Source organism: Ostrinia furnacalis, unplaced genomic scaffold (assembly GCF_004193835.3).
Source record: "Ostrinia furnacalis isolate ACB-3 unplaced genomic scaffold, ASM419383v2 OfSCF1217, whole genome shotgun sequence".
In the NCBI taxonomy this organism is placed as follows: Eukaryota; Metazoa; Arthropoda; class Insecta; order Lepidoptera; family Crambidae; genus Ostrinia; species Ostrinia furnacalis.
The window spans coordinates 740941-750898 of NW_021131456.1; the positions used below are offsets into that span (position 1 = coordinate 740941).

General features: G+C 39.1%; 1 protein-coding gene and 1 long non-coding RNA gene across 2 annotated transcripts; one reads left to right on the top strand and one right to left on the bottom strand.

The window, feature by feature from the left end:
* Nucleotides 1–474: 474 nt before the first annotated feature.
* LOC114351888 (uncharacterized) lies at nt 475–6196 on the bottom strand. Its single transcript, XM_028303233.1, has 7 exons — nt 6031–6196; nt 5867–5959; nt 5460–5558; nt 4739–4870; nt 3920–4020; nt 2140–2289; nt 475–722 (listed from the first exon to the last, which is right to left on the bottom strand). The coding sequence occupies exons 1-7, from the start codon at nt 6063–6065 to the stop codon at nt 631–633; spliced, it is 702 nt and encodes a 233-aa protein (XP_028159034.1). The 5' UTR covers nt 6066–6196; the 3' UTR covers nt 475–630.
* Nucleotides 6197–7424: 1228 nt separating this feature from the next.
* LOC114351886 (uncharacterized) lies at nt 7425–9900 on the top strand. Its single transcript, XR_003655817.1, has 3 exons — nt 7425–7579; nt 9376–9426; nt 9837–9900. It is a non-coding gene; the product is annotated as an uncharacterized LOC114351886 (long non-coding RNA).
* Nucleotides 9901–9958: the final 58 nt, after the last annotated feature.

A 9958-nucleotide genomic window follows, 5' to 3' on the forward strand; every position in this document is an offset into this window, starting at 1 on the left:
TTAAGGGTCACTGTTCTAACCTAACCTAACCTACTATTTTCTGCAATACCTACTTTCTGCAACCATACTATTTTCTGCAATGCAAAAACCATGATCATCTCCCTTATGCTTTGATATGTGGGAAACGGTGGGTAAGTATGTGAAATGTCAATTTGACCAAACAAATTATTTGGGATATAATATTTGGCAAAATAAATCATTTGCTATATAAACGTTTGCCAAGTAAAATTTGGCCAAATGATAATTTGACCAAATGAATTAGTTGCGAAAAGTACAGTTGCTAAAAGTTTATTTGGGAAATGAAACTTTGGCGATAAGTTGTTTGCGAAGTGAAATTTGGCGAAAAGTAATTTGGCCAAACGGAAGGATACCTTTTCGACCACTTTTCGACTGGTTTGCGATTATAATTTGCACTTTGTCTAGACCCACAGGAAGCTACTTAGTTAAGCGATATAACTATTGTTTTTAAGAAAAAAAATTTTTTTAAAATTGTAAATAAGATTACCAATCACATTTGTATGTAAAGAAGTAATAAAACATGAGTGCTGGTCACAAAAATATATTTGGCACTCTGTCTCTGTCAGATTAATACAAAAGAGCGGTGGCACGAATAAAAATGGTAGATTCAATTTAGTTGATGTTCTTTTTCGGGAGTACTTGGAAACTTTTCTTTGTAGGCGATAGGCTGAGTGACGCTGTTTTCGCCAAGGACGTCACTTTACCTGAAATTATTTGACAGTCCATTATAATATGAGCTAAGATCGTTTAATCCACGAAGACGCGCCCCACCATTCTTCCGCTAGTGTTTGAGTGTTATCGGTAGGTACACGCTAATCATCCATGAGTGCACACGCACACTACAATATTTTACGGGATTCGTCGGCCGTTTGGTGTAGTGGTTCGAAACGGACTACTATGCCGGAGGTAGCGGGTTCGATTCCCGCACAGTACAAACATTTGTGTGCATGAACATATTTGTTTGTATTGGACTGGGTGTTTTCTATGTATAATAAGTATGTATTTACAAAAAAAAAAGTATTTAAGTATGTTTATATCCGTTGTCTAGTACCCATAGTACAAGCTTTGCTTAGTTTGGAACTAGAAGCGCAGTGTAAAACCAAATGTCTAAGGATATTTATTTATTATTTAATAATGCCGCTCGGATTGCTCGGATCAAACTCCCTGCACCCCGCGCGACCGAGACCAAAAATGGTGGGGCGCGTCTTCGTGGATGAAACGATCTACAGGGTGTTAGGTAAATGGGTTATGAGCCGACACTAGCCCATGTTAACATAGGCATATAAATGGTACTATCTTTCCGCCCGCGGCTTCGCCCGCGTGGAATTTTGTCTGTCACAGAAAAACTTTATCGCGCGCGTCCCTGTTTCAAAAACCGGGATAAAAACTATCCTATGTTCTTTCCCGGGACTCAAACTATCTCTATGCCAAATTTCATCAAAATCGGTTGCGAGGTTTAAGCGGGAAAGCGTAACAGACAGACAGACAGAGTTACTTTCGCATTTATAATATTAGTTGGGATGGTGAAGTCAGAAATTTGATATCCTGATTTTTTTTTCATACAAAATAAATTTTATAAAATCCGATTTGTATGAAAATTTTCTGACTTCACCATACCATTTATATGACCATGTTAACATGGGGTAGTGTCGGCTCATATACCAATTTACCTAACACCCTGTATAAGTAGCTAAGCCGTTATGGTTAAAAGTAAAATGGTGCAACCCATTACCCAGCCTTAGTGGTTTCAAGTACAATTTCTACTAAAGTTATTATAGTTAACGTTAAACGAAAATGTGGTCCTTCGAGCCGGATTGACATAATGTGTATTACCCTGTATATTCACATCGCACATTTATCAACCCGGAAAGGGATCGTAATCGTATCAACTCGAGGCGGCCAGTATTCTTTGTATGAATCTCTATACTGCAACGCATACTTTTCCGCTACACAGGAGTTGCAATGGTGGAAATAGTCCGGTTTTTTACCTTCGTTATGCATGAGGGAGATGTATTAAGGTGGTTTTATCTTCTACGAATTTCCATGCAAAATACCATCTTAGGTAAAAAATTATGGTCCTTCGAGCCGGATGTTCGACGTTCTTTCTATAGCAGTACGTACCTTCATTTTGCAATGGCTGTGGTGGGAGGTACGCGCGAGGTCGCGGCCTGATGTCCAGATGCGCGGGCGGCGACAGAGACAGCTGCCTCGTGCGGTGCGGGTCTAGTGCGCGGAACACGAAGAATGGAGCCCCGGCGTCTGGCGTAGGCTCTGTAGGTGTGAGAGAGAGCCATGAGTTATCCATCATCATCATGGTCAGGTTTTTTAGGTCCAACAACGTTCTAAACTCGATTCAATATTAATAAATAGATTCTGTGTTTTAGGTCCGGATTCGACCAAACTTTTGTCCGAGAATAACTCCTGTTATTTAACTGGTACATTGACAGTTTCAGTATTGGAAATATGTCAAAATGACAAGTTCAATCTGAGATAAATATTATAGATATATTTGGTCGAATCTACCCTTAACCCTACGGTGGTCGCGCTCTAAAATATTACGTTAATGGTCGCGCGGATTACATGCGTAAGCCATTTTATGGAGTAAAAAAGAAGACATCTCTTTATAAAAACATGTTTCTTTATTTTTTATATTTATTGTTATGTATTAGTTAATGAAATAATCAAACAAACAAACAAGCAGTTCTTCTCAGTTTTTATAAATTAACCAAAACATAAAAATCATCATTTTTCGTCAAGAAAACGTCAACTTTGGCAGTTTAAAAATTTTTCAGTACTAATTGCACTTATTTATTAATTATATTTTGAACAGGAGATACAGGCCATAATGGAATGATAAGGACAAATAAATTTGCTGCACGAATTACAAGTATTTCCAGTACTTTGATTTAGCTTTCTTCCGCAGTCAAAGTAGCGACCTAAAAATCTCCGCTGTGATGGTTCTGAGTTAGATGGCTAATCACTGGTCTGAGAAACTTGTTCTCTTGTGGAAGAATGTGCACTTCTTCATCAGAAACCGAAGAGTCGCCAGAAGATACGCTTTCATTGTCAATTACTTCTAGCCATTCTGCAATTTGTGCTTTTTGTCTATTGTTCATGATTTTATTGTAAACACAAATGTAAATACATACCTATGCCGTAATTATTTATTATAAAGCATTAATTTACACAAATAATGCAAAAACAAACACATTAAGTAAAAAAGGTAACTTAAAAAATACTTACGTAATTGGTCGCGCGGATTACACGGGTAGGCCATCGGCATTTACGGGGCTCCTGCGACACATCCACAAGCGACCTGGCGCTCACACGTCATTAAGTGTGATCTTCGACTATGCAACTTAAAGTACACGAAGTATCAAAACGATCGCGTTGATCGATTTCAAAATATTCGACAATTTGCACGAGTGGATTACGGGTGTAATCCGCGCGACCACTGTAGGGTGGGTTTAAATATTAAAATCATTCAGAAGTTGCAATCTTCTTAAGATTGAGTCAAGTTAACCTTAGTCCCCACTTCAGAAAGACGAACCTCTAATTTACCATAGACTAGAGGTAATCCTATTCGCTAATTCGCTATCTAGACTTTGGAGATCGTAGGTAGCTATCGGAAGGTTAGATGGTGCCGCGTACCCAAGCTTAGGGGCTTTTAGACCCTAACCAGTAAATATTAAAAATTCTCCGTCCCTTCAGAATGGAAATAAAATTGTAAACATTTTTACTAAAACTGTTAGAATAGCAGTTCCTCTGTGGTTGAGGATTCCGGTTGAAGCTCGTTTCCAACTTCGGCCTGATCGTCACTTACCATCAGGTGAGAAAAAGGCCAAGAGGTTCCTCGTTGTGGATAAAAAAAATAATTAAATGAAGCGGATATGATATTTACCCTTCTTATTCTTTAGCTTCTTATCCTTCTTGCTGGAGTGTTCCGGAGTGGATGTTCGGGACTTGGGTTCGACGCCCCCGCTCACCACTTGCATTTGACTTCTGTTGATTTTTCAATTAATGCGCAGTTACTATGGATGGGCCTCATAAGAAGGCTCAAGGTCACCCAAAGGGCGATGGAGCGGGCTATGCTCGGAGTTTCCCTGCGTGATCGAATCAGAAATGAGATCCGCAGGAGAACCAAAGCGACTGACATAGCTCGCAGAATCGCTAAAATCAAGTGGCAGTGGGCGGGGCACATAACTCGTAGAGCTGATGGCCGCTGGGGCAGAAAAGCTCTGGAGTGGCGACTACCGACTACGAGCCGGAAGACGTAGTGTGGACAGGCCTCCCACTAGATGAACCGACGATCTGGTGAAGGTCGCGGGAAGGCCTCCCCCAAGGATTTCCAAAAGGACCGGTCCTGCGCCGCCCACATCCAGGCACCTCCCGCGACCTTTACCAGATCGTCGGTCCACCTAGTGGGAGACCTGCCCAGTGCCCACACTACGTCTTCCTCGTGGTGGCCACTCGATCATTCATCAGCCGGACTAAGCAATGCTAATACTGCAACTGCTAGTTACTTTTGAGTTGCATCTAAGTTTCTGCACTTTCTGCCATAGCGTCCGTTGAGAGACCAGTGACGCGACCAGTTTGAAACTTTGAGTTTCAGTTTTATTCATTAGAATCATCACAAAGTTGCAGTTTCGTTGCAGTTGCGTTTCACCGTCTGTTCTGGTCTGAGCCTAAGTGGTTTAGGCCTGAAAATCATCAGTCTTACTTGTTAGTCTTTCTCGGAGGCGGGAATAGGCCATACTTCAGGTGGGGAGCCGTGGGGTCCGGCCCCCGGCTCATTTTCTGTTTCACCGGCTGCCAGGGACCCCCAGAGAATAAGTCCGAGTTTTGCTTCAAGCTGGAAGAGGAAAGGGAAACGAAATCTCACTTTACTTTTAGTCTACACACTGGGCGACAGTCGCAGTGACTAAAGTCCGGTCTCTGCTGTCGCGCTCGCACACTCACTGCGGTCGGCCGTCGCACAGCCGCGACAGCAATATAATTACGCGCGAGCGATAAGGATGGGTAGCTTGGGGTCATTGGACAAAATTCTACGTGCTCACGGACCAGACTATAGACTAGGCGACTCCGCGACTGTCGCGACTTGACTGACTGACGTAGTGATCTATCAACGCACAGCCCAAACCACTGGACGGATCCGGCTGAAATTTGGTATGCAGGTAGGTAGATGTTATGACGTAGCGTCCGCTAAGAAAGAATTTTTACGAAACTCCACCCCTAAGTGGGTAAAACGGGATCCACGCGTACGAAGTCGCGGGCGGCCACTAGTACATTATGAAATTGACAAGCAATCATTCAGAGCATCGCGTGCGCGTGGACGCACAGGGAGACACACGAACCAATCACAGAGCTCTATTCAACGCTGTGCGTTCGATTTGCCGCTTCACTTAGCAAACATCGTTTGTGAATACGTGAAATAGACTCACCCAGCACCACGAGGAGATGGCGTCTTCTTCTTCACTCTTTTGGGCACATTTCGGTCGTTTGCCCATGAGTGGGAATGTGGTGGTGCGTGGCCGATTTGACTAGAATCAATAACATAAAAAATAACCTAACTGCAACTTTTTTTTATTCGACGAGTCAAAGGATTTCTGAATTCTGATCTTACTCAACAATAAACTACACTAAAGCCCGGTCTCTGAGCACGTAGAATTTTGTCCAATGACCCCTTGCATTGCAGTGAGTGTGCGAGCGCGATTGCAACATAATTACGGGCGAGCGATAAGGATGGGTAGCTTGGGGTCATTGGACAAAATTCTACGTGCTCACGGACCAGGCTTTAGTAGCTTATCTAGCAGATAACTGTAATGGCAGAATAAAAGTATTTACGTACGTCATATTTTGTACTCTGGGTTTCTTCTTCTTCACGCCTTTGCTTTGATTCTCGGCCCAGGATTGCGAGTACGGAGCTGGGTACTTCATTTGGCTACAAATTATAAATTTATTTCAGGGTACACTGGTTAATTTAAAGCAATTAAACTATGAAAGTATACTCACATAGTCCTAGGTTTTTTCTGTCTATCTTCGTCCATTGTAACACTAATAATTTTTGGGTTTTTATCAATTTTTATCTAATGTTTTTGGATCATTTTTGAAAATGTCAACTTTTTTTACTTTTGAATTTGGCCGGGTCAACACTTTCCTTTTTAAGCATAGCACATGGGCGTATGGTTTACAAAAAAAATATTTGAAAGAAAAATTAGAAAATTCCGTAGCTCATTAAAATACCGTAGTAATATTAATATCGTACAAAATATTGTACGAATTCAATGTTGTCATTACTAATTGTATTTTGTGGAACGGAACGACTTGGTAGATTCAAGGTAGCCAGACACAAAGAAGATTCTCCCCAAATGAAAGGTAAATTGCTTAGAAGATGCTTTTCTCCATTAATAATATTTTTTAGTACTGAGTTGAGTTTATAAGGTAAATTGCTTATAATTAAGAAGCTTTTCTTCATTATTAATCACTTTTAGTATCGAGTTAATTTAGTATTTTTGTACAGACGACATCTACATCATCATCATTATCATCAACATAAATAAAATAAAATAATTTACATCAATAACTAATATCAATAAGATATTTACCCAAATAAATTTTTTAACGATTCCTACTTATGTATTTTTTTTAGTATTCTAAATCAAGATTTTTTTCGAAAATTAAAGAAATTACATGATTTTTACAAATAGTTCGATTAATCAGCAGGAGAGGGAGATTAGATGACTGATTAAAAATCGGGTAATTTAATTCCCTACCCTGTTATCATTACAGCTGTCAAAAATGATGTGCAGGTGACGTATGGAATGGATGGATGGTGATTTTTAGGGTTCCGTAGCCAAAATGGCAAAAACGGAACCCTTATAGTTTCGTCATGTCCGTCTGTCCGTCTGTCCGTCTGTCCGTCTGTCACAGCCGATTTACTCGGAAACTATAAGTACTACAGTGATGAAATTTGATGGGAATATGTGTTGTATGAACCGCTACAAAATTATGACACTAAATAGTAAAAAAAAGAATTGGGGGTGGGGCCCCCCATACATGTAACTGAGGGATGAAAATTTTTTTTCGATGTACATACCCGTGTGGGGTATCAATGGAAAGGTCTTTTAAAATGATATAAAGTTTTCTAAAAAACATTTTTCTTAAAGTGAACGGTTTTTGAGATATCAGCTCTCAAAGTCGTAAAAAGTATGTCCCCCCCCCTCTATTTTTATAACTACGGGGTATAAAATTCTAAAAAAAATAGAGGTGATGCATGCTAATTAACTCTTTCAACGATTTTTGGTTTGATCAAAGTATCTCTTATAGTTTTTGAGATAGGTTGATTTAACTGTTGCTGCTACGGAACCCTTTGTGCGCGAGCCCGACTCGCACTTGGCCGGTTTTTTATTTATTGCGTGCTGCCATTCGTCATCGCCGGCCTGTGGATACTTTTCAAGCTGATAAAAACACCTTGACGCGTAATTGCGAAGTGATCTTGTGCAATTATAATGTAAATCTTATAACGTGCAAGCTAGACAATATCTAATTTGCGGCGAAGTAAGTACGTAAGGTCATTGTTTGTTGATACAGCTAAAATTAAGTTGTGTTGGTGTATGTGAGACGTCTGTGTCGGACGTCGGTGTGCCTTTGTGTGGGTACGAAATTCTCAGAATTTGCTGGTGGAGCGCGGACGGGAACGCGCGCTCGATACAGGTAAAACCAAAACCACGGGCTTTCAGCGCGAGCCTCGGAACAATAAAATATCTCCGCAAATCGTGAACGAATTAGTTAAATTCAGTGAGACGGCGACGAAAATCTAACAGTGAGTTGTAACTTTTTGCTTACAAACTCCTTGAGTGTTTTGTTTTCATTATTATTCTGTTTCTCTCTGAATTAATTGTGTGTGGAATGGCGTACGTATAGTTCAACATTTATTTCCTCATCATGTTCCTGTAGTTGGTAAATGTTTTGTTTATTTGTTAATGAGTCACACAATAATCATTATTTATCTATTATTATGTTTTAATTCATCAATTTAACACTAAAACTGTCAGGTACTTTTTGTACTTCCTATCTGTGTGTTAACCCATCAGTTATCATTGGAGGTCATTTGTGAAAGATAAAAAATGTAGGTACAATATTAAAAATGAATTATTGATTGAATATATACAGTGTCTATTTAATATCCAATGATTGCATTGAAAATTGTATTTATTTATTTATTTTTTAACAAAAAAAGTTATTTAATAATGTTTTTGTTTTAAGTATTACAGTTACTTTGATGCTGGGATGTTATGGATATCCGTAACCGTAACCGAAACTTTTGGATATCTGAAATAAGAAAATATCTGAAACCGTAACCGATTCAAAAGTTTCGGATGTAGGCAGTTTAAATTGTTTTTTGTATAGCATTATAAATGTAAAAGCATAACAGCCTGATTTACCTTTATAATGTCATCTAGTATCCATTTTTATTTTTTTATTACTTTTTTTATTCGATGTAAAGTGTGCGGCCATGGATGAACTGAGTTAGACATTATTGCAATTTGCATTCTAAAGCACAGATATCCGTAACCATAAGCGAAACTTTCGGATATCCGAAATAAAAAATAACCGTAACCGGTATAATATTATTCCTTTAGCCGTAACCGTATCCATAACCGAAACTACATATCCATAACGTCCCTGTCCACTGGACTATTATGGTGAACACACCCCTAATTACAACTTAAGAATACCTAATTAGCTCCTCAATAAATACATACAAATAATATATTATGTATTAAATATTTAGGATTAAAAACTTTCAAGCATTTTGTACACATTTAATTTGTAAATTATGATGCGTTTTTTATAGTGATGCAACGAATACTACTTTTACGAATACGAATATTAAATCTACTATTCGGCGAATACGAATATCTCTACATAGTCTTGAAATACTCATTTTAACTCTTTTTATTATGATTAATGTTTTAGTAATTAAAATTTACAACTGGCATTTTTTTTGTTATTGTATCACTTTACTTTGTAACTAATCACAAAAGAAAAAAAGTTCTTGTGCAATCGACCTGCTATTGACTGTCAAATTCCGGAAGAGAACTTGCTTACTACTTTGTTACATACTGACCGGAGTTTTCTCGTCGTGTCGTTGTGGCTATAGTGTTCGGAGACACTTACGTGTGGGACAATATTAAAAAAAATAGATATTCGTAATTATTATTTCACCGAATACGAATGTTCGGTAAATGTCTACTATTCGGCGAATACGAATATTCGTATTCGTTGCATCACTAGTTTTTTAGTAATACAATATTTTTCTAACATTCTCAATTTATTTTTTTCCTCTTGTTACAGATAAACAATTTAACTGAATAGTACATTATTGACAGCACAAATATTATTTTGGTGAGTAATTTTTTTTTTATGTTGCCTGAATGAGGGTTTTCGCGATTGAAAAATCCGCCAGATGGCAATACGTAGACGCGAGGTCCAAATGCTGCATGATTTGTTATTTTTGACATGACATTGACAGATTTATGTCAAAATCCACTAATCACGTCCAGTGCTTCCGTGCTACCTTTACGATGTCGTCGGTCCACCTTGTAGGTGAACGTCCCACGCTGCGTTTTCCGGTACGCGGCCTCCATTCCAGAACCTTGCTGCCCCATCGGCCGTCAGTTCTGCGTACTATGTGCCCTGCCCATTGCCACTTCAGCTTGTTAATCCGTCGGGCTATGTCAGTGACTTAGTAGATGCTTCTGTAGTGGAGACTAAATGACATGGTGATGATGATGATGATGTATCCTTGTCCGCAGACCCAAGATGTCGCTCTGGGCTAGAGCGCAACAGCTGCCACCAGAGAGCTTGCAGAAGGTAAGCATTGGCGTATCTAGGGTAATTTTTCATGGTACTATGAATGAACTTTCACCACAGAATA

Bases quoted from the DNA above. Each gene is read 5' to 3' on its own strand.
- LOC114351888 (XM_028303233.1), bottom strand. From the start codon at position 6,065: ATGGACGAAGATAGACAGAAAAAACCTAGGACTAT. The intron at 5,559-5,866 runs GTACGTAAATAC...TATTGATTCTAG, and splicing joins CCCAGAGTACAAAATATGAC to TCAAATCGGCCACGCACCAC. The intron at 4,871-5,459 runs GTGAGTCTATTT...TTCCTCTTCCAG, and splicing joins CCATCTCCTCGTGGTGCTGG to CTTGAAGCAAAACTCGGACT.